Source organism: Motacilla alba, chromosome 4, assembly GCF_015832195.1.
Source record: "Motacilla alba alba isolate MOTALB_02 chromosome 4, Motacilla_alba_V1.0_pri, whole genome shotgun sequence".
NCBI lineage: Eukaryota > Metazoa > Chordata > Aves > Passeriformes > Motacillidae > Motacilla > Motacilla alba.
In genome coordinates this window covers 27,063,375-27,084,671 of record NC_052019.1, presented here as the reverse complement: position 1 = coordinate 27,084,671, position 21,297 = coordinate 27,063,375, and the positions used below count along the sequence as shown (strand labels likewise).

General features: G+C 43.5%; 2 protein-coding genes across 2 annotated transcripts; both read right to left on the bottom strand.

The window, feature by feature from the left end:
- Window positions 1-1,772: 1,772 nt before the first annotated feature.
- Window positions 1,773-11,567, bottom strand: TMEM165 (transmembrane protein 165). The gene is made up of 6 exons (XM_038136232.1): window positions 11,324-11,567; window positions 9,488-9,713; window positions 6,933-7,108; window positions 6,110-6,292; window positions 3,895-4,000; window positions 1,773-2,653 (listed from the first exon to the last, which is right to left on the bottom strand). The coding sequence occupies exons 1-6, from the start codon at window positions 11,489-11,491 to the stop codon at window positions 2,577-2,579; spliced, it is 936 nt and encodes a 311-aa protein (XP_037992160.1). The 5' UTR covers window positions 11,492-11,567; the 3' UTR covers window positions 1,773-2,576.
- A 67-nt stretch (window positions 11,568-11,634) lies between these two features.
- On the bottom strand, window positions 11,635-19,468 carry SRD5A3 (steroid 5 alpha-reductase 3). The gene is made up of 5 exons (XM_038136231.1): window positions 19,223-19,468; window positions 16,231-16,382; window positions 15,636-15,830; window positions 14,354-14,476; window positions 11,635-13,896 (listed from the first exon to the last, which is right to left on the bottom strand). The coding sequence occupies exons 1-5, from the start codon at window positions 19,429-19,431 to the stop codon at window positions 13,637-13,639; spliced, it is 939 nt and encodes a 312-aa protein (XP_037992159.1). The 5' UTR covers window positions 19,432-19,468; the 3' UTR covers window positions 11,635-13,636.
- Between the last annotated feature and the right edge of the window lie 1,829 nt (window positions 19,469-21,297).

The window sequence follows — 21,297 nt, the reverse complement described above, 5'->3', positions numbered from 1 at the left end:
TTCTCCAGCTACAAAAGAACAAGAAAGCACACAGGATTGTGGCAATCAAGGCTTCAGCTGGTTACATTATATATAAATGCCCATACACTCTATATTGCTTTTATCTCAAGTATCCAGGTATTTTGAGACAGAACAGCAGCATACCCCTCTCACTGGCAATGTGCTACAACAACAAGAAGTCTGATAAAAACTGCTAAAATCCCAGCACCAGCCAGCAGGTGAGAGCTGGCCAGGGTGCAAGTCCTTGGAGACACTGTGGAGGGACAAGGCCAAGTCTGTGCTGGAAACTGCACAGCAGACACAACATTGCTAAGAATATGTCACTAGATCCCTCCATCACCTTCAACAGTCTTTCCTTATGTCCCAACGCAGTTCTTTAAACTCTGAAAAATTCCAACAGGCACTTGACAATGTTAAATCACTGTCACTAGTAGCAACTACTGAAGCACCTTTCAAAGCTTTTACTAAAATTTCATGAGCTAATTTCATGCTAGACTTCCAACAAGTCAATGTTCGTGCTTTAAAAAAAATAAAAATCAAAAAGCTACTCTAACAGCACTATTCAAACTGACCTGCCTAGCTGGTCTTTGAGAGCAGACAAATATGTTGCTATGACTGGGCAAAAGCAGTACTTTGGCATCTGTGTAAGTTTGTAACAGTAAAATACAGATGTGGAAGTTGCAGAGATTTGTTCTGCAAATTTATGCTTACCTCTACAAACAACCTCTTGAAGAGCTTCATTCTTCTGTTGATCCTATGATCCTAACTTTTATCAAAAAAAGCATTAAGCAGTGCACATAAACTTTGGGGAGCTTCTCCAATAAGAGCATGGCAAACTGGATTGGCTTTTGGGATTTTCAGAAAAAAAATCCATGTCTTTTCCCAACTACATTTCTATTCCTAAAAAGAAAAATCAGGTGGCACCACAGTTACCTTGCCTGGGAGGGATCTGTATGAATGTCCAGTGGCATCACTTCTGAGTAACACAACAAGAAGTTGTCCCACAAACAGTTAGAAGTTTAGGCTCTTCCTTACAGATCCCTGTTCCTGCCTTGTTTTAACATGACCTCTGCTACAAATGCACTCCCCTACAGGAGGTGAAACTCATCATGGACAGTGTGGGTCCTTAGACTGTGGGAAAGAAGAGGCTATGGATTTTGGCTACAAAGTTTGCTTCAAAAAAAACCCCAAACATACAACACCCCTTAAAATAACCGAAAAAAAACACCAAACCATACAGTTCCTTTGGGCCAAGACATGAACATGCAGACCTGGAGCCCAAAATGGCAGCCTGTTTTCATACTGCCCTGCATGCCTGGCATTGCACTGCTATGGTCTTAAGAGTTTGAGAAATGTGGCATAAGTTTTCTGAGAAGAGAAACCCAAGAGAAGGTATAGGGGCTGTTCTGTTCCTGATCTACAAATGGAATGGTCAAATCTGTAATGATCTATTAGTACTTCAGCTTCAAAAAAGGACAGGCTGATAATATTAGAAACCATGTCTACTATCTTCCAAGACTGCTACAAGGTAGATCGTAGTTGATTATACAGGCTCAGAATCCAAATCACCATTGGAGAGCAAAGATAAGCATGCATTTCTGCAACCCATGTATCTGCAGTGCTCGACACCTTCAAAGGCTTCATAACACTGGCATTTATCAGAAACAAAATAAATTTAGTAAACTTTCCTCACCTACAGTACATGATCACTAGGTAAACCTTTGTGGCAGGAATTATGGCAGCCATCAAAACCAAACTGAAAATAACACAAATTGAGACACTATGTTTTATTAATACTCTTCCAGATTACATTTCTATTCCTAAAATGAAAAATCAGGAATACATCTAAACCTAAGAATTCCATTGCTGCTCAGTCCTGGGAATAGAACATGGTTAAGTTGGACCACTTCATTACTTTCTGTATACCTTAATATTAAAAAAAGAAAAAAAAAAAAAGTAGCTCCAGCCAGATTGCATATTGAACACAGTAGGTTGTTAATCACCCCACATCAATTTCCTGATAAAAATCCCTGATTAAGAAGTTTTCCCTCTAAATTAAGTTTATAACATTCTCTGTTGGTTGGCTCAGCCACTGGATGGCATAGGAACTGCTCCCAGGTTTCTTGTTGCTTAGATTATCCAGCCTCAGGTGCACCATGGAACCACCATCTTTGGAGGTGGAGCCAGCAGTTTTCTCCTTAACACAGTCTGCTTCAAGAGGCCTGAAGACTCAGCTCTTGGAAAAACAGGAAAGGTATCAGAGGAAGAAAAGAGGAATTCTCAACACTTTGGAGAGTAGATCCTTGAACTCAGCTGAGCCAGGTCCAGCAAGTGAGAAAACCACTCAAATCCTACCACGGGAGCAGGCACCACAGCACAAACAAACCAGACAATAAGCAGATCTCCAGTGCAGAAGCTGTCCATAAATGCATCAGTCCCATGAATCATCTGCTATAAAAAGTTCAGTGTCTCATCTTCAGCATTGTTTAACTAGAATTCTGTACATTATATACAAAAATGCACAAGGATAACTGCTTGATGCTTGAATCCTTGTTCTTTTACAGCAATGAAAAATTTTAAAAACCAGAGTCTGGACTTATAAATAGTGCAGAAAATGCAAATGCTAAGAAGACAATGCCTCCTATGATTGTCACTGAAAAGAAAACACAAAACAAGAAGAAATTAGATATCAAAAAGTAATTATCTTCCATGACACATTACAGACATTATTTTTAAAAAATGTCTGATTCCCAAATAACCTTACTTAAAAATTCATGCTACAAGCAGTGGATGTTGTCTCTAGCTCAGTACTGGGATGTCCATATGCCAACCCCACTGTCTTACTGCATCTCCAAGAATATCAGAAGGAAGCTTTGTTTTACTCATTACCTGAGCCAGTAAAAAATAGTTTAACACCTGCTGTTGAGTATTTGGTTGTATGGCAGAAAATAGGATAGGCTATCCTCATGCCAGAGCAAGCCGTCAATTGTGACTGACATATATTTAGCATTTTTGCACATTTTAGGCAACTGAATTGAAAGAAAAAGTATCGAAAAACATTAACTGCTTGCAATGGCCACAATCTGCTAGAGGCTAGGACAGAATTCTGGGAAAGCACCACTGTCTATGTTCCCCAACTCTTTAAACAAACTAACGTCCTAGAAGGATCTTTGGTGTAATCTAAGGCTATTTCTGTGGCTCAAGATCCACATTGTGCTGGGAGCATATGAAACCATTGTTAGATTAGCATTTTGCCACCAATTTCCTCAGCAAATAAACACAACAGAGTGCATGTTTCACTTTTAGCAGTGAAGTTGGTTTTTTACCACCTCTGCAACTACAGAACAAACATTCTGAATGAACAACATATAGAGGAAACAGCTTTACAGGATTATTCTTGGGAGCAAGAAATTTCACCACATCATAGGACTGACAGTGGAAGCAAGCTGCAACCTAAGTTAAGGAAAAACACACAAACCAATGTAACCTTACTGGTCCTGCCTGTTGCAATTAGCAGGTATGATAAAAAAAAAACATTTATGCCACACAGAGTAGTTTTTACAGCTTTTAAATGGCTGGCGTCTTGCTCACCTGATGGTATAGACTCAGAATTGCAAAAGAATTTCTATTATCCACTGTCAAACAATAAATACTGACCATTTAAAACAGTGTATTTCCTTCCACTGGTCTCCTAAAAGAAGTAGGTAATAGTGAAGCAAAACAAGGTGGGATGTAAGACAGTCTCAAAAAAATCCCCAAATAACCCAAAACAAACCAACAGTTTTTAGAAGTTTTCTGAAAGTTTCGAGAAACACTGTTCCCAATCATGCAGCTCTTTATACCACAAACATCACCAGCATTACATTTTTTTGCTTGGAGTGAGTTTTCACTTACCAGTTCTAACAGAAATTTTTTGTGCTATCATTCTCCCTCCAATAACTGCTAAACCAGTGCATAGACAATGTCCCACTGTTCCTCCTACTGCCACACCATAGGGGTCCTAAGGGGAAAAAAAAGCACAAAGGGATAAATCATCACCGTTGAAAACCCACTAGTCCTACAACAACCTCGGAGCAGTGCTTTGATTCCCTGCTTGCAGACTGCCGAGCATGGAGGATACTGTCTGGTGATTCCTTTGCTTTGCTGTTCAGTACTGTCTTAAAGACCAATAGTAGTGAACATCAGCTGTAGTGAACATCATCACCCAGCCTAGGATAGGAGCATATGGCATGTTTCAGCCACTCAGCATCTTTAAGTTGTTAATTATAGATCCAGAAATCACTCTGCTGTAGTTAAACAAATAAGCAAGCTTTAGAGGGAAGGTGGCAGCTGTTGAAAAACATAATATGCATCAGCTGGAAGAACACCCACCTATCTATAAAGAAAGAGTGAAATAAGTCCTTGAACTGCAAATGAAAGCTTTCAGCAGCTACAACATTCCAAGTTCTTTGCCCTGCTTCTCCCACTTGTGCTCCACACTCTGCCCTGCGCCATCATCCAAAGAGGGAAGCATAAACATGAAAGATCTGAAGTCCAGAGGATAATAAATTATTTTATAATTTACTGTCAACAGCAGCTTTTCACATCACTGAATAGCAAGCAGCTCCTCAGTGTGTGAACAACTGCAGTACATAAAGAGACTTCTCAGATCTCCTTAGAAATTACACAGCTAAGGACAGCATATGTCCCCTGCTCATCTCTACGTGACACTTTTAGTTCCAAGAGGAAAAAAAAAAAAGCTGCTGCCATCACCTAAGGAATGCAGGAAATTTCAGAGGCAAACAGCAAAACTGTCTAAGAAATTCTGTGGTTTGAAGACAACACTCACTAGCCCAAAGAGAACCAAAACCACATACCAGTGAGAAGAGGTGGCAAGCACCAAGCAGTCAGCAGGCCAGAAAGCACCAAGAAGTGCAGGAAAGCAGGGCTGGGCCAGCAGAGCAAACAGGCCCCCAGGAGGAGGACCCAGAGTCCCTGGATACCCTTACAGCCAGCAGTTACCTATCCAGCCCTCACTGGCAGAAGATGGATCTTATCCCCCCATTCCATCATAATTATTCACTGATTCTGAAAGCCAGTAGCAAGATACCTTCAATTCATTTTTTGTTTGGTAGCACTCTTATGAACATTTCATATTCTACAGGTACAGCCCACAGGCTTTAACTACAATGCTCAGCACTTCACCATCCAGATGAAAGAGTCTGACAGACACTTCCTAAGGGGACACTTAAGAAATGCAAACCAGAACTCAACAATCTCCTGTAAAAAGATGGGCTTAAGCAACTTGCCTAGCAAACTGGGCAGTGGCTGTAGTGCTTCCTTTTTTTCCAAGAACAATGAGATCATCCTCTCCTGCTGTTAGCTCTAAACATCTTCCCTACACTGTAACAGAGACAAGAGGTTCCTGCAGATTACAGCCTCCTTCATTACACAGCCCTGATTTATCCCTAGGGAACATCTGAAAGTGCACCTGAAAGAAGCATGAGTCCTAGGGAAAAAAATGTAAATTATCTCAATGCATGAAAGAGCATAGGCAAGCTACTTATGTTTACTAAAAGCTTGACTATAAGCCTTCATCTTCCTTTAAGTGTAATACAGCTACATACACTCTAATCACCACAATGAATATAATTTAATTTACAGCATTACTTAGTGCCCAGCAGTTTAGTTTATTGTCCTTCTATATTAACCATATTAACTCATATTTTAACAAGAGGTGTCTGAGGAGGTTATCTTTCTAACAGTTTAAAGCTTGATGAAATGGAAGTATCTTTTAAAGTTACCCAGTTAAAACTGAATGACCACAAAGAGCAATGAAACATCTCTTCTGTAACATCCTCAACACTGTAACAAGCCCCAATTGATGTCAGTTGCGTGACATAAAGCAGATATTTCCAGAAATGCCAGCGCAGTCCCAGTCATGTAACAGTAGTTTTAATATTACACAGAGCTTCAGTGCATTTACTGTCAGGTCTTGACACAAACTACGTGAGGCACATCAAGGCAGCAGGTGTGAATCTGATACCTCCTGCAAGAGTATTTTGTTTCTTATCCCTCTATGGGCAACCCAAAGAAGGCAAAAGAACAGCAGAGATTCTGCAACACTCACCTCTCTGGCAGCCAAGACTATGGTTGTTAATTGGGAACGATCGCCCCATTCTGCTAAAAATGTTAAAGTAAAAGCTTGAACAAAGATTGGTGAAATAAAGTGTAGCCACTTCTTCTGAGGTATAGTGGTGCCTGGCCCAGATTCCACATCTCCTGGCCCATTTAACAGTTTAGTTCTCTGTAGCTGTGGAGGTCAAGTTAAAAAAACAAAACAAGAAATAACCATAAAATTAAAAATGTCATCCAAATAACCCAAATGAAACATATAGCAATAAAGCTAGATATTTTGTTTCTAGAACGTTATTCATTCAGCCACTGCCTGATGCATTATCAACATATTTATAGTCACCTTTGCAAAAAAAAAAAAGCTATATACACACACACTGTGTATACATATACACATACTGTGTGTGTATCTCCACATGTGTGGAAATATACACACACATATATATAGTTGCAATCAGCTCTAACCTTTGATTATTGTCCATCTTGTACTGGTTACAAATAAAGTGTCTGACCATTAGAAGAAATAAAGGTAGAGCCAAGAATAAGCTGTTGGTGTCGTCTCTGCTGAGACTCATCAAAAACACCCACATTAAGCAAAAGGTCCCTTCTCTCCTAAGAAGCCAGGCTTGCCACAGGACTGGAATGACCTGCTGAAAGAGCCTTCAGGGAACCACTTCCATCCCATCTACCACACATTTTCTGTGTCAGTTTATCAGTCACAGACACAGCAGAACACCCCAAACATGACAGTGCTGCTCTGCAGCTTCACAGCTGTAATTCTTCCACCAACTGTAACTAACAGCAATTTCATTACTTACTTCCTCATCTTTTTTTTTAATTTCTGCTTGAACTTCCTCCAGCTCTTCCTGACCTTCATCTGGACTCATTTTCAAGCCTTCCCGAAGCATTCGGATGCCAAAGATTGCAAACAGTGCTGTTGATACATAGTATGTGTACACACGAGGAATAACCGTGGTGGCATAGCCAAACAAAACTGAAAAGAAAACAAATGTGTCATTTAAAAAAATAAACACAAGGATCGTAACTGTTTTTCCCACATCTAAGAAATGCTTGCTAGCGAAGTCAGCAACCCAAATATCCACTGATCAATAAATATTGCATCTTTTGTTAGTTTTGTATGATTTTCTAAGTTTTTTGAAGATAACATGCTAGAAACTCCAACCATTACTGGTTATGCCAGAGACTGAAGTCCACTAAGACACAGACAATGCACTCCAGCCAAAGCTGAGGCACTGCTGTTCCTGAGAGCCAGTCCAAACAACATTATCTTTCCTATCAAGGTCTATGCAAGTCCTGTCTTTCTCCATACACACCATTAAACTACCATCTGCAATTGTGTTAGATTAGTCAGAGGGTATCCCAGTTAATTCCATTTACATGTTAGACAGCATCTCTTTCCAATCATTTCATTTATCAGATAAAGTCAGAATAAGATTTTCAATGAGGTAAATCTACCAGGCATATCTACAAATCATCCAGCTGGGTGAATCCATGTCTGTCTTCCTTTGCCAAGTACACATTACCATTCCCTGGTTCCCCATATTCCCCACATACACACAATGTGACCAGCTTTGATCTTTCTTTATTTCAAAGGCAGATCCCTTTTACAGACTGAAAAGCAACCTTCACAGCATATCTTTTAGAGGTATTGAAGGTGATTAAACTAAGCCAAAACTAGTTCTTAAATAAGAACTATGTATCCAGGACAAAGTACTTAGTTTTCACAAAGTAAGACCACTTAGCATTTTTTGACAGAAAAAGGCCCATATAAATGGGAAGAAATAAAAAGTCCACACCTTCTATTCAAGGTGGTTTGGACCATGCGCTCACAAGTGTTTCTTCTACTATACTCCACAAGCAATTAGCTAAAAGGAAGCATATTACCACCTGTGGTTTTTGTACACACCTTTTTAGTTGAAAAATGCAATCAGAAGTTATCACATGATCTAGAAATAATTCTGTACTGCCACTACCAGAAGTAAAAATGAGACCAGAATTAATCAGCCTTATTACTCACAAACACAGCACCTACATACACAAATGCTATTTGCATTTGTACTATTTGCAAAGCTAAATAAACCAGGAGTTAAACTAAACTTCTTAAAAAAACCCTGAAAATAGTGCAGTAAAACAATGAAAGAAAGCTAGACAAAAAGGCTGTCTTTTTCCTAGCATTTCTTACATATATAACCATAGACACAGTGAAATAATCAGAACTGTAAGACAGTTTATTTTGTCAAGCAGAGCTTGAAAAAATATCCCCAGTAGATTACTTGGAACTAAAGAGTTTAAGTGAGTATGTCTTCATGAAATCAAGGTGGGCAACCCCCGCAGGAATTTCCAAACTCAGCTTGTATAAAACAAGGGCAAGAGCTAGGAGAAGGAAAGGGTGTGGGGGAGGAAGAACCAAACAACAAAACAAGTTCCTTTCTGAAAAGGGAATAAATAATTTGGAACCTTTAAACTGGGGGATAAAAGCAGAAAAGGAAGCTTTTATGAGAAAGCATTAAGAAAGATTTGAAGAAAGAATTTGTATAGAAAAAGAGAGCCATAATGGGCTGGAGAAATTACACGCAATGCAAGTGGAAACTGCTCTAACTAAAGCTGCAATGATCACAGCAGTGTACACAGCAACAGCTACACACCCAAAACCATTCACAGAAACACTTGCCAAGCAGCCTGTGCCAGTGAACTGGCTGTCTCCAGCGTGCAGAAACCAATCACCACTATTCCAAGTATTTCTGAATTGGACATGGTTAGAAATGAGTGTACAGACAAACTCTGTGCTGCATCTGATGTACTGAAGGCTGCTCCATTTTACAGTCACAGCTACCTAAGTGCCCATGGCTACAGGTTCCTCAGGTGACGCCTGACACCTTACTTCCTGCTCCCAGCCCTCCATCTTCCACTTACACAGCTCCCAGCACAAATCCAAACAGCTATGTGTGCAGGAGTACAAGTCAGATGAGGAAAACGTGTCATCATATAAAGAATCTTTTGCCTTAGGAGGAAAAACAGCAGCCACTCCCACATTCCCTTCAGGCACACTAATTTAATAGTAGCAAAAAAAAAAAAAAAAAGTAAACCAGTCCAAAAATCAAAGGAAGCACTTAGGCTCTCCATCTCATTCCCCTTCCTCAAACTCCAGTTGAAGCCTAGGGAACACAAAGACTTAATTATAGGACAGAGCCTAAACACTCCATCTGAGATTCCATGCTCCACAGGAGAAGCTTTCAGTTTTCAAAACAGAAAACTGCGTGTATGTACTACCTGCATTCCACTTCAGGTTTTTGGATAAATACATGCCCATCACCTCTTAAGAGATAAAACAGATAAAAACCAGCGTGCTAACCTGATAAACACGTCATCAGTCCCAGGGCAAGCATAGCACCAGCCAGCACAGTCAGGCGGTTGTAGCGCATGGCCATGATGGCTGCGATGAAGAAGGTCTTGTCCCCCAGCTCTGACACGATGATGACCGATATAGCAGCCACGAAGGCATGAATAAAGCCCAAGTTAGTCTTGTCAGCTGACTCTTCACTGACAACATGGACTGGAGCAACTAGTGAGGAGCCTTTCTGTAAGAAGGAGGGGGGAGAAAAAGACAAAACAAATCCTAAACACTCGTCAATTATGCTTGAATGCTTGGTACACAGAAATACAAAGCCTTGTATTTCTCCAGTCATACCATCCTTCCTAGAGTGACATTTTAAGCAGATACACCTCTCATGTTCATTAATGATCTTTAACTAGTTCCTGGCTGCCACCCACCTCAAATTGCCAGTTAGGCACATGGCAAGAGGATCCTGCTGATTATTAAAACATCACTGCACTGTGCATGCTATTACCAGAACATGAGAACCACCATGACAACAAAACATGGTCCAGTATTGCCAATCCCCGTTGCCAAGATTTAAAATCCCTACCCATTATATGACCGCAACCATGAACAGTTTTCTGATATAAATATTAGTAAGTGCTTCAAAATAAAACTGGGTGACTACAATACCTTAGAAAAAAAAAAAAAGCCCATTCAAAAATGGTCAGGATCATTTTCTTCCCTTGCAAAATCTTTGCATCTCAGACACGTTAAAATTTCATAGAATGGGTTGGGTTGAACAGAACCTTAGCAATCATCTAGTTTTAATACCCCTGCAATGAGCAGGAATATTTTTCTCACTAGACCAGATTGCTCAGAGCTCCATCCAACCAGGCCTTGAACACTTCCAGGGATGGGGCACCCAGTACCAGTGCCTAACCCCTCTCACATGAAAGAATTCATTCCTATTATCTAGCATACACATTTCCTCTTTCCATTCGAGCCCAAGCCAAATTTTGTGCCAGTTTTCATCAGCTTCTTCTGCACTTGCTCTGTGTTTGCTGAAAACTAACTTTAAGACTCTCCAGTGGTGAAACCAGACCAGCACACTTCAATTCCCACTCACTCACCTAAGTGTTTACTTCTACACACAGTAAGGTATCTGTGATCAAAAGCAAGGCCCAAGATCTCTATACCGACGTTCACATCCCTGACCAGGGATGGCTGAGAAAGCTTGTTCCAGCACATCCACCAGCAGAGACAGCCCGCAGCGTGTTTTGACATGACGGCTTCCCAGCATTCCACTTTCAGCAGTGCTCCAACTTTCCTGGTGTTGATACTTAGCTCCCACGCTCTGTGTGACACGCTCTGTGTGGCTTCCCAGAGCTCCTCCACCTTTTGCAGCACTCTATGTTTTCTGGTTTGTGTATGTGACACCCGGCGTGCTCGATGTGCTACACCAAGCCACATGTCAGGAATTTTTTCCATCCCTCTGTGTGATCAGTGGAACTAGAATACCCTCACCGAGCACACTGTTGAATAAGTTTTAACGCAAAGGAATTTATATTAATTGTTGAGAGAAAAAAAAAAAAACCAAACCAAAAACGGCAGCTTTGGAGCAGCAACAAAGCCTGCTTTCGGCTGCTTCTGCGGGGAAGGAGAGCACTGACCCCTTTCCCATGTCGGACACAGATGTCCCTCTTTTAGCAGAAAAAGGGAAGGATGCGGTGGCCCTGCAGCCCTCTTTTTTTCTGCTAAAATTGGGGAATTTCGGAGCCCGACGGCCTCCGGAAGCGCAGCGCGGCGCCGGCCGAGCGCTGCCGCGGGGGGCACAGCGCGGGCAGCCGGCGCGGCCCGTCCCCGCCTCACCTCAGCCCGCGGCTCCGCTCCCTGCGCCGCCGGCGGTGGCGGCGGCTCCTTCTTCCTGCCGGGCTCTTCCTCGGGAGCGGCGCGGAGCCGGGCCGGGGCCGCCAGCAGCAGCGCGGCCGCCAGCAGCAGCGCGGCGGCCCGCGGGAGCGGCGGCAGCGGGGACCCCATGGCGGCCGAGCGCGGAGCTGGGGGGCGGCGCGAGCCCCGGTTCAGGGCGCCGCGTCACCGCCCGCGCCGCGGCCCCGCCGCCGCCCCGCCCGCGCCCGCTTCCTGCCGCGCGCCGGCCCCGCCCCGCCCCGCCGCCGGCGTGAGCGCCGCCGCCCGCTCCCTCCTTCGGCTCCCGGCGGCGGCCAAAGGCGGCTGCGCGGCGTTCCCGCGGAGCGGGCGCGTCCGAGCGCGTCCCTTTCCCGTTCGGCGTTGCTTGCGGGCAGGGAAAGGGCGCAGCGGGAGGGACGAGCAGCGGCTGCGTAAGGCGGCAAAAAAATCCGCATAGGAACGGCCCGGACGCGTGTCGGTTTCGCCGTTGGCCAAATGCGCAGCAGCGCTTCGTGGATGCGTGAGCCCAGCGGGGCCCCGAGCACGGAATCACAGATCGGGTCGGGCTGGCAGCGGCCACAGCGGGCATCCCGTCCAGCCCCCTGCTCAGACGGCACAGGGCTGTGTCCGGCAGTTCCTGAATGCCGCCAGTGAGGGACACTCCGCAGCTTCTCTGGGAAATCTGCTCCAGTGCTCAGTCACCTGCACAGTACAGGAACTTTCAGGTGGAATTTCGTGTGTATCAGTTTCTGCCCATTGCCTCTTGTCCCGTTGGTTGGCACCACCGAGGTGAGCCTGAATCCATCCTCTTGGCACCATGCCCACCTTTAGATACTTGTAGACACTGATGAGTTCCCTTCTCAGTCTTTTCTTGAGGATTAACAGGCCCAGCTTCCTCCACCTTGTCTTGTGTAAGAGAGATGCTCCAATCCCATAACCACCTCTGTTGCCCTTGCTGGACCTGCTGCAGGAGCTCCATGTCTCTCCTGAACTGAGGAGCCCAGAACTCGACACAGCAGTCCAGGTGATGCTCTCCCTGGGGACCCCAGGATAGCTGTGTGCCCCGATGCTCTCGCCAGAGCAAGGACAGGAATGTGCTTCCTGAGGAGCAATAAAGTGATTGCTCATGTTCTTCAAATATATAAGTTCAATTTTGAAAAACCATACAAAATAGAAACAGAGTATAACAAGCTTTTAATTAGGCAATTCACAAGATAAACTTCAGTGTATAAAAATACTTCTTATATACAAAATAATGTGTGCATGTAAGTAGACAACATGCTGAAACACCAGCACCCATATCACTTCATCACACAAACTGATCATTCACACCAGTGTCATAAGAAGGACTAAGATATTCAATAGTTAAGTGTGAAAAAAAAAGTCCCTGTGCTGAGTTACATTATCTCCCCAGTAAAGAATTTCTTCGCAATGCTTGTCACACTGTTTTCTGTGTCTGCTCTGCCTTGTCAGTTCATTATATCTGTTTAGAAACCAGTATAGTCGTGGTCATGGTCATCCTGCACAGCTGTCCCCTCCAACACACGAGGGGCTCCAAAAACCCACTATAAAGACAACAGAACCACAACCAAGAACATTAATTTTCTGCGAATTCTCTTCTACTGTATTTTTAGTCAGAGGATCTTCCACCATTTTCCCAATTTAGGGATAAAGCAGTCTTCATCAATGAACAGAACCACTTTGGTGCAGAAGAGGTAATGCAGCGAATGGGTCTGTTTATCTCCACTGCTGAGCATGAGTCACTCCTCCACCACAGCTTTCTCCATCTCTTTTTGTGCTTACAGTTGTAAAGCAGAGGCTGGTTTTCACTGTCACCAGGGAAGCACAGAAAGATACACAATTTGCCTCCCTCTGAAGTGATTCAAAGGAAAGAGACTTGGAAAGAAATACGCTTAAATATTAGTCAAGACATGAAGTACAGTAGTTCAAATGATTCCCTCCTTTCAATAGTTTTCACATATATAAATTTGGACTTGCTGCACAACAGCAAGTGTTTTATGCATAAGATATAATTATAAAAGAGAAAAGAATCATTTCTCCACTTTGAATTAAGGTCTTCAGTAAACCTTTTTTAGCTTGCATGATATGCAGAGACCTTAAATTTCCTCAGAAATTGGTCAACTGGATGAGATTATCATTAAAATTATGGGCTTTTGAGGTAGAATTAGAGAAAGTGTACGACTTTATCTTGGTTTTAATAAACCATTAATCTCTTATATTCCCAGCTTTCATTAAAATACTTTAGAAAAAAATTCTCTAAAAAACAAGTGGTATAAATGCTTTTCGATGCTTTGGGTAGGAGCTAAAGTTTTTCTGATAAAACTCATGACACAAAACAGCAGCCAGTGCCTGGTTAAAAAGAACATACATCACTACACACCACCATGTCACATTGTGCATTCCAAGTGTGATGGCCATAGAAACATATATGAGGAGCTCTGCAAAATAATGAGGGCAAGAGACGCTCTCAAACCAGTCTCCAAAAGGTACACTGTGGCTCAGACTTACAACCTTTCCTGCAAGCAAACAGAAAGAAATTAATTGGCAAGATGCATTAAACAAACACTTCTTCTCACAATTATAGAACAATATGCTAATTAATCATCATAATCTTCTCACAATTATGCAACAATATGCTGATTAATCATCATCATCCACCTCCATCTGATCTGACAGCTTTGCACTTAATGAAATAAGATGCCACCTCTGGCTGTGCAAACACAAGAGTGCGGAAACCATGTCTATCCTTGGATGTTAGAAGACAGAGCTTCATTTTAAATTTTACAGAGCTATATATACAGACATACCACACACTCTCCCCCCAGTTCAGCCATCCAAACAGCCTCATTTAATCTACACACTACAGGAACTGAGAAACGCTTGTGTTTAAGGTATTAGAAGCTACAGAAGCCTATTGAAACAACCAGAAAAAAAATTCCTAAGTAAACAGTTGACAGAAATGACACATCTTACCTGATCTGCTTTTTCTAAGATTAGCTAGAATTGCAAGGCATCTGTGTTGGTGAAGAGAGGCCCAAATGTACATCATAACTCCTATAATGTGATACCAGCAGATCTGCACAGAAAGCTTTTTTCCTGAATGAAACATGTTTTATTAATATACGGCCAAGAAGTAACTTCCCAAGCATCATCTCAAAACACTATATAATATATAGCGTTATAACATATATAACATTGATAACATCTCAAACAATATATATATAACATATATAACATCTCAAAACACTATGTAACATTTTCTCAAATGTTACTGTCTTACAAAATTCTAGTAGTGAGCCTCTAATTCCTTGAAAGAGGCTTTGAAATCCTGTATCATTTGAGTGCCCAGGTAGTAGCTTATTTCCCTTGACTGCTCTATACTAAAATACCTAGTTATTAATCCAGCAGCTTGAAATACACTGTGATGTACAAAGAAACATAATTGGTAGTCTAAGACCTCAATATTCAACACTGTTTGTAACTATTATTACCCTAATTAAACATGTTGTCGTAGCTCAGGTCAACATGCAAGCACACAGTTGTCTTCCTCAAAGTGACACGCATACATACACACACATGTACATACCACCCCTTGCCCGATGTGGTTCAAAGTGCTTAAAAACTTCATCAAACTTGATAATGACTGCCTCACAAAAATTATTCACAGGAGGAGTGCTACAGCCAGCTGACGGTTTGTGTATGCAGGGGATTTAGCAGCTCAGTTATGAGACCCAATGGAATGTGTTGGCAGAAACAAGTCATATAATACAAATTTCTCATGTATTCATGGAAACATTACAGTACCAAAGGAAAGAAGACACTGCCGAGTCAAGGCAGAGCAGTGGCAAGTTCTTCATGGAAGAAAAAGGAGGTGGCCAAGACAGCCTTGCAGACTCAGCTTGCAGGAAAGCTTACAACAAAAAAAACTCCTCTTCAGTTTGAGAACTGAAGTTGTGTAATGGCATTTGAGAACTGGCACCTATTACTGTCCTTCACAAAGCATATGATCTATATCCTTTCAGCAAATAACCATGACGGTTAACATGAAAGCATGTCCCTGCCTGTGTTTGTGTATAATGCTGGCTGATTGTATGATACACTGAAATGTAATTACTTTGAACTGTGCCAGGAGGTACTTTTATGTCTCATCAGTTAACACACTTCTCAAACAACCAGCTCTCTATGAAACCATTCGCGACAATGGAAACAAATGAGAGCAAAACTGCATCTTTGATGATAATAAGCAGGCACTTACCATTCCTGACATTAGTAGGCACTTGACACAGCACAGTTGAGCCAACAGCAATGTAGTAACCAAGTCCAAAGCAATACTGCACGATATGAATGACACCACTGGAAAACACACTGGTCCAGAGGCATTCTGCAAGTCTTCGACAGCTATGCAGCCAAAGGAGCAAGAGAACCAGGAGCGCAGAGAAGTGCTCACTATCTGCTTACAGACAAAAAACAGCAACTTTGAAACAGACAGGAACAATTCAACCCCGACAGTGCTTAAAAAAGACTGTTGTTCCCTCTTCCCACAGCAGAACTTTACTCTCATTTTAAATTAACTGGGAAAAATATTTGTACAGGTGAGGCGCTGCTGATCAGAGCAAAATTTCTTCCAGAAGGTGCTAATGGCCTTTTCTGTTAAAAGGACTGCTGAAAGCTAGCATATCCATAAATATTTCTATCTTCAATAATGACAAAAGTACTTGATGTACCAGGAAAGTAATTTGGAGCACAGTTGAAAAGCAACCAATGAAGTAGCACTTGGATAGAAATTCAGCACAGTGTTGTAATACAGTTTTTTATTTATATGGCTACATTATAATATCTGGAATACTTGCCCGTGTCCTTGCCCTGAGAATCTCTGCCAAGAGCATGGTGCATGTCCTGAATCCATGATGGGAATGACTCTCCAAGGAACTCAGCTCGGAAAAGACAGATCAGCAGAAAACCATTCCAGAGCACAGAAACCACATAAAAGTGTGTAAACCACCTGTGGGAACAAAAAAGGGTTTTCATTAATGTTCTCATCATTCCTTGGAAATGTAGCTGCAGGACATGCTTGTCTGATGGGGAGTACATTCCATTTTGGCACCCACATCAAATGTCCAAGTAGAGAACTCAGGGCTTCAGTGGTACCAAGCAGGAATAACCTTAACACATTTTACCCCAGTGAAATGCTGCCTGGAATAACCTCTAACTTAGCTTACCTTACTAACATAGCTGCACTAAAGAGGAGACAATGTAATCCACACGCTGAAAAAGTACTCCTCAAGGCTTACGACTAATTGTGATGTAAGTTTTCTTTATAATTTACACCACTCAAAGCACATCCAGATTAGTTTTCTGTTTATTTCCAAGCTGCTGCACCTCACAGCACTCCTACTTTTCTCAGTTCCAGTGGGTGCATTACATGACATGTTAAAATTCATTGAAGGAACCCAGAAGTAATTACCCTGCTCTACATTAAAGTACTTTTGCAAATTCAAGGTCTGCAACAATCATATAGAAAAAAGCAGTGACCATCAACACCGTTGGGTGATTACAAGGCAAGACCACGTGTTTGTTGTTTTAAAGAAAACAAAGAATCTGCCAACTCTGTAATGCACTTATAAAAGCATATTGTGCATTACCAAAATGCAAGACATGACAGTCAAGGCAGGTAACTGGGCTGAGTTAAACAGCCTGCAGCTGTTTACAATATCCAGCTCAAACTAGGTGATCCAGATCCTTTTGCTTTTAAAATTAGAAGTCCTTCTGAAGAAAAATCAGGACTTCTGGAAACATCTGCAAAGAGATAAAATATGTCCCATGGGAAGACACTGATGGCCTTGACTTGAAAATGTAACTATAGGTACAAGATTAGGATATAATTGTATAGTCAAGTGAAGACCATATTTCTGTTGAACATGCAAACTCTTCTCTTGGGGCAGTGAAGGGCTACAACACCCTTGCTTAGTGAAACCAATGAACATGACCCCTCCCAGAGCAGCTCAGATATGTCTCAAGAGCACAAAAGAGATCAAGTCAGAATCACAGCAGCGAGCATCCCTGCGTGCTCCAGAGCACCTTGGCCATTAGCAGCTGGCTTTCCCTATAGATTATGACTTCTTCTCAGTTCCTTCTCCTACAAAGCAGAAACTGCAACATTCTGTCTGCTGATTTGAAACAGCAGAACTAAAATTTAACCCCTCTCCCTCACTTTCTAAGACAAACAGAGTTTTTACATTGATAAGAACTCACCATCACGTCCAAGTTTCAAGCTCTTTCCCTGAAGTCCTATTACTCAGTTGACTCATATCTTGTCAATTGTCAGGAAACTTTCTCCACACATTGATTTTTGCTACCAGCACACAAACAAGCCCTGGCAACTTAAAAGAGACACACCCTTCGAGGTTTCAGCAATGTCAATTACAGTGGGGATGTATCTGACCTACAGATCAAACCAGCACTGCAGTAAGTACACGTGCCTCCTCAAGAGGAATTTTCACTATTTGCCAAACCAACCTGAAATGCAGCACAACATTTTACAAGACAGAATGGCAACGTTAAAAACAAGCCCAGGCTAGTGAAAACACAATGCTTGTCTGGAAACAAGACACAGTTGAAAAGAATAGAAAATGCCTCGGTGGCAACCTTCAAGATCTTCTCTATTCCTTCAGGTAGAAGTGTTATGGATTCACTAACATTATTACGATTAACTAACAGAATTGCTTTGTCCATGTTGAGACCTTGAGACCAATTCTCTGAAAAAGCACATTCTTCAGACACCAATCTCCCTAAGAAGGGGTGTTGGGAAACTTCTGTTGGAGAAAGGTCAACTCAGACAAGAACCAGCACTACACAGGGATGAAGACAAAGCCTTTATGAATCCTTATTTTCAGTCAGGGTACTGCACATTTTAAACACGTCCCTGGGTATGTTCCGTATCACGAAGCCTGATAAACAAGATTACAACCTTTCCACGAATAACATGCTGTGTCACAAACCTTTTTTTAACTTTTCATTTGAAAGCTTTGTATACAAAATGTGTTGGAGATTGTTACAATAGGTAAGATCAGATCTTCAGGCCAAGTAGCCTCCCAGCCCTGTCCTGCTGGCCTTGCAAGATCCTGTCTGGCCTACGTTCAAGTCAAAGACTGGTTCTAGTCATGAATCTCAGGTGATTAAAAAATAAGAAATCCCATAATATATAAAACCAGAAACATATAAAAAGCTGTAAAGGGGGGTGGAGGGGGGACTGCCTCCTTTCATGATTTCACTAAATATCTATTTAATTTAATTCATTTCATTACACATTTAAACACATACATATATTTAATTTTGTTTCATCAAACATCTGTTAAGGTGGATTTGGATAACGCAGCGGTTCTTTTGCCTTGTCAGAGACTGTTCATGCAAGCTCTAGATTGCTGTGTTGCCATGCTGTTATTGGCCACATTTCAAAAAGAAACCTTGAAGGGAGAAGGCAAAGACTGCGAACTGGGGCAAGACAATCAACCTGCAGCATATTTGCACAGTCACAGTTACTCAGGATTCCACGTTCCCAGGTGCCTGACCTGAGTCTTGAAGGGAGGTTGCAGGGAGTCGCATGCGACTGGGATTCAAAGGATTAGGTTTTTGTTCCGATTTGGAACACACGGATTCTGTATGACCGCTCGCAGTCTCTACGCTCCTCGGTTCTCCATCTGGGGAACCAAAGTAACACTTTGCAACAAAGCTGAGCCCAGCTCTATAAATCCCCGCCGTGCTCTCGGCGTGTGCAGTTTGTTCACTGCCGCGACCTCGGCTGCGGTACCCGAGACACGCCCGGCGGCGGGACCCGCGCCTCACCTCTTGGGCACCTGCAGGAGCCGCAGCCAGCCCGGGAGCTGCTCGCACCCGCGCTTCGTCTTCCCGTAGCGAATGAGGTCCTGGAAGAGGCCGGAGATCACCAGGCCAGCGCCACCGGGCCGCGGCGCCGGGGCCCGCCGGAGCAGCAGCAGCGCCGCCAGGAAGGCGGCAGCCAGCAGGGACCAGGCGGCGGCCGGCGCCGCCAGCATCGCCCCGGCCCCGTTTAGCTCCGCCCCGCTCCGCCCCGGCCCGTTCCGCCCCGCTCCGCCCCGCCCCGACGGCGGCGCTGTCCTTTCCGCTTCCCGTTCTCGGGAAACGCGCGGCTCTGGAGCCCGGGCGGCGTTGCGGAGCCCGGCCGCTGCCCGCTGTCCCTGCCGCTGCGCCCCGAGCAGCGCCGGGCCGTGTTGTCTGCCCGGGCTTCAGCAAAGCCGTAGACGCCGTTCCCCGCAGTAGTGTCCTGGAGAAGCTGGCAGCCCGCGGCTTGGACAGCTGTACCCTTCGCTGGGTTAAGAACTGGCTGGGTGAGCGGGCCCAGAGAGTGGTGGTGAATGGTGCTGCATCCAGCTGGCACTGGTGTTCCCCAAGGCTCAGTATTGGGCACAGTCCTGGTTATTACCTTTATTGTGGAGCTGTATGAGGGAGTCGAGTGTACCCCCAGTAAATTCATGGATAACGCCAAGTGAGTGATAGAGTTGATCTGCTGGAGGGCAGGAAGGCTCTGCAGAGGAATCTGGACTGGCTGGTCAATGGACTAAGACCAGTAGTGTGAGGTTCAAACAAGGCTAAGTGGTGGGTGCAGCACCTGGGTCGCAACAACAGTGACCTCTGCAGCGTGACAGGCTGGGGGAAGAGTGTCTGGAAAGCTGCCCAGCAGAAAAGGACCTGGGGGTGCTGGTCAGCAGCAGCTGAACATGAGCCAGCTGTGCCCAGGTGGCCTAGAAGGCCAATGGCACCCTGGCCTGTGTCAGCAACAGTGTGGCCAGCAGGACCAGGGCAGGGATTGTCCCCCTGTACTCAGCGCTGGTGAGTCCACGCCTCGATTGCTGTGTTAATTTCTGGGCCCTTCAGTGGAAGAAGGACATTGAGGTGCAAATTTTATATTTTACCAATGTAAAATACTTACTTTTAAAATAAATACTTTTAGTAAGCAGAGGTATAAAGCCTGCCTAGATTATTTTGAGATATGACTGCATTAATCAATCCTGTCAGTGAATCCTTCAAATGCACTGCTGAAGCACTCATGACATCAGTAACATTGCTTTGGGAAAAAATCATTGAAGTTCACATTTCCTGCTAAAATGTGTTGGTAGCTCTCTGGTTCTATCTGCATGACAGGTTATAATAAATATGTTTAATTCAATATCATTTATGTCAATGCTTGGCACTCAGTCTAATTCTCTTGTCAATTCTGTATAACTGAATCCTAAATCTGGTTCAAGGATTTAATGGCCAAATAGTTTTGGTAATTAGCAGGAGATGAATATATCAGCCAGGTAGGTGTAAATCTTTGGGGAGTGAGAGGAAGGAGCTAACTCTATGTGGGTAATTCCCCAGCTGGTGACAGCAGGGGAAGGAGAGCATGCCCAGGCTGTGCTGGGCAGGAGGTAGGAGTGTCACCATCCCTGCTTCCCAGCCCTGCAGCTGGGGAGTTCAGTCAGCAGCTGCCTTGCCATGCTTATCTCTGAGTTTCACACAGCCCCATTTCCAAAGTGCTGCTGTGGTGACTGGCTCCAGCAGAGCAGGGCATGTGTAAGCAGGGAGCAGGCATGCCTGCTTTGCAAGCAGTGATGGCTCAGGAGCTGTCTGTGACAGCAGCCTGCAGGTCACAGCTGCAATGTGCTTCTGTAGGTCCTGACTTTAGGCACTCTATCGTCTTGTGCTGCACATTCCCATCAGCTGGACATTGTCCACTCTTGCAGTGTGTCTCTCTGAAGCACAGCAGATGTACCTCTTTCTTTTCAGTCTCATCTGCCTTCTGAAACAAAAAGGAGATGTGTCACAGCCTTGTCTCTGCAGTCTGTTCATTTTATGGCTTCCACAAGACAGATAAGACAAGGGGTAGCAATGGTTTGGCC

What these genes read in the sequence shown, in the direction of transcription:
- TMEM165 (XM_038136232.1), bottom strand. Translation starts at nt 11,491, where the DNA reads ATGGGGTCCCCGCTGCCGCCGCTCCCGCGGGCCGCCGCGCTGCTGCTG. An exon ending in ACTGATGACGTGTTTATCAG is followed by an intron (nt 7,109 to 9,487) that starts GTTAGCACGCTG and finishes TTTTCTTTTCAG; the next exon opens with TTTTGTTTGGCTATGCCACC. An exon ending in TTAAAAAAAAAGATGAGGAA is followed by an intron (nt 6,293 to 6,932) that starts GTAAGTAATGAA and finishes TGACCTCCACAG; the next exon opens with CTACAGAGAACTAAACTGTT.
- SRD5A3 (XM_038136231.1), bottom strand. Translation starts at nt 19,431, where the DNA reads ATGCTGGCGGCGCCGGCCGCCGCCTGGTCCCTGCTGGCTGCCGCCTTC. An exon ending in TTCTCAGGGCAAGGACACGG is followed by an intron (nt 15,831 to 16,230) that starts GCAAGTATTCCA and finishes GTCTGTAAGCAG; the next exon opens with ATAGTGAGCACTTCTCTGCG. An exon ending in TCTTAGAAAAAGCAGATCAG is followed by an intron (nt 13,897 to 14,353) that starts GTAAGATGTGTC and finishes GTTTGCTTGCAG; the next exon opens with GAAAGGTTGTAAGTCTGAGC.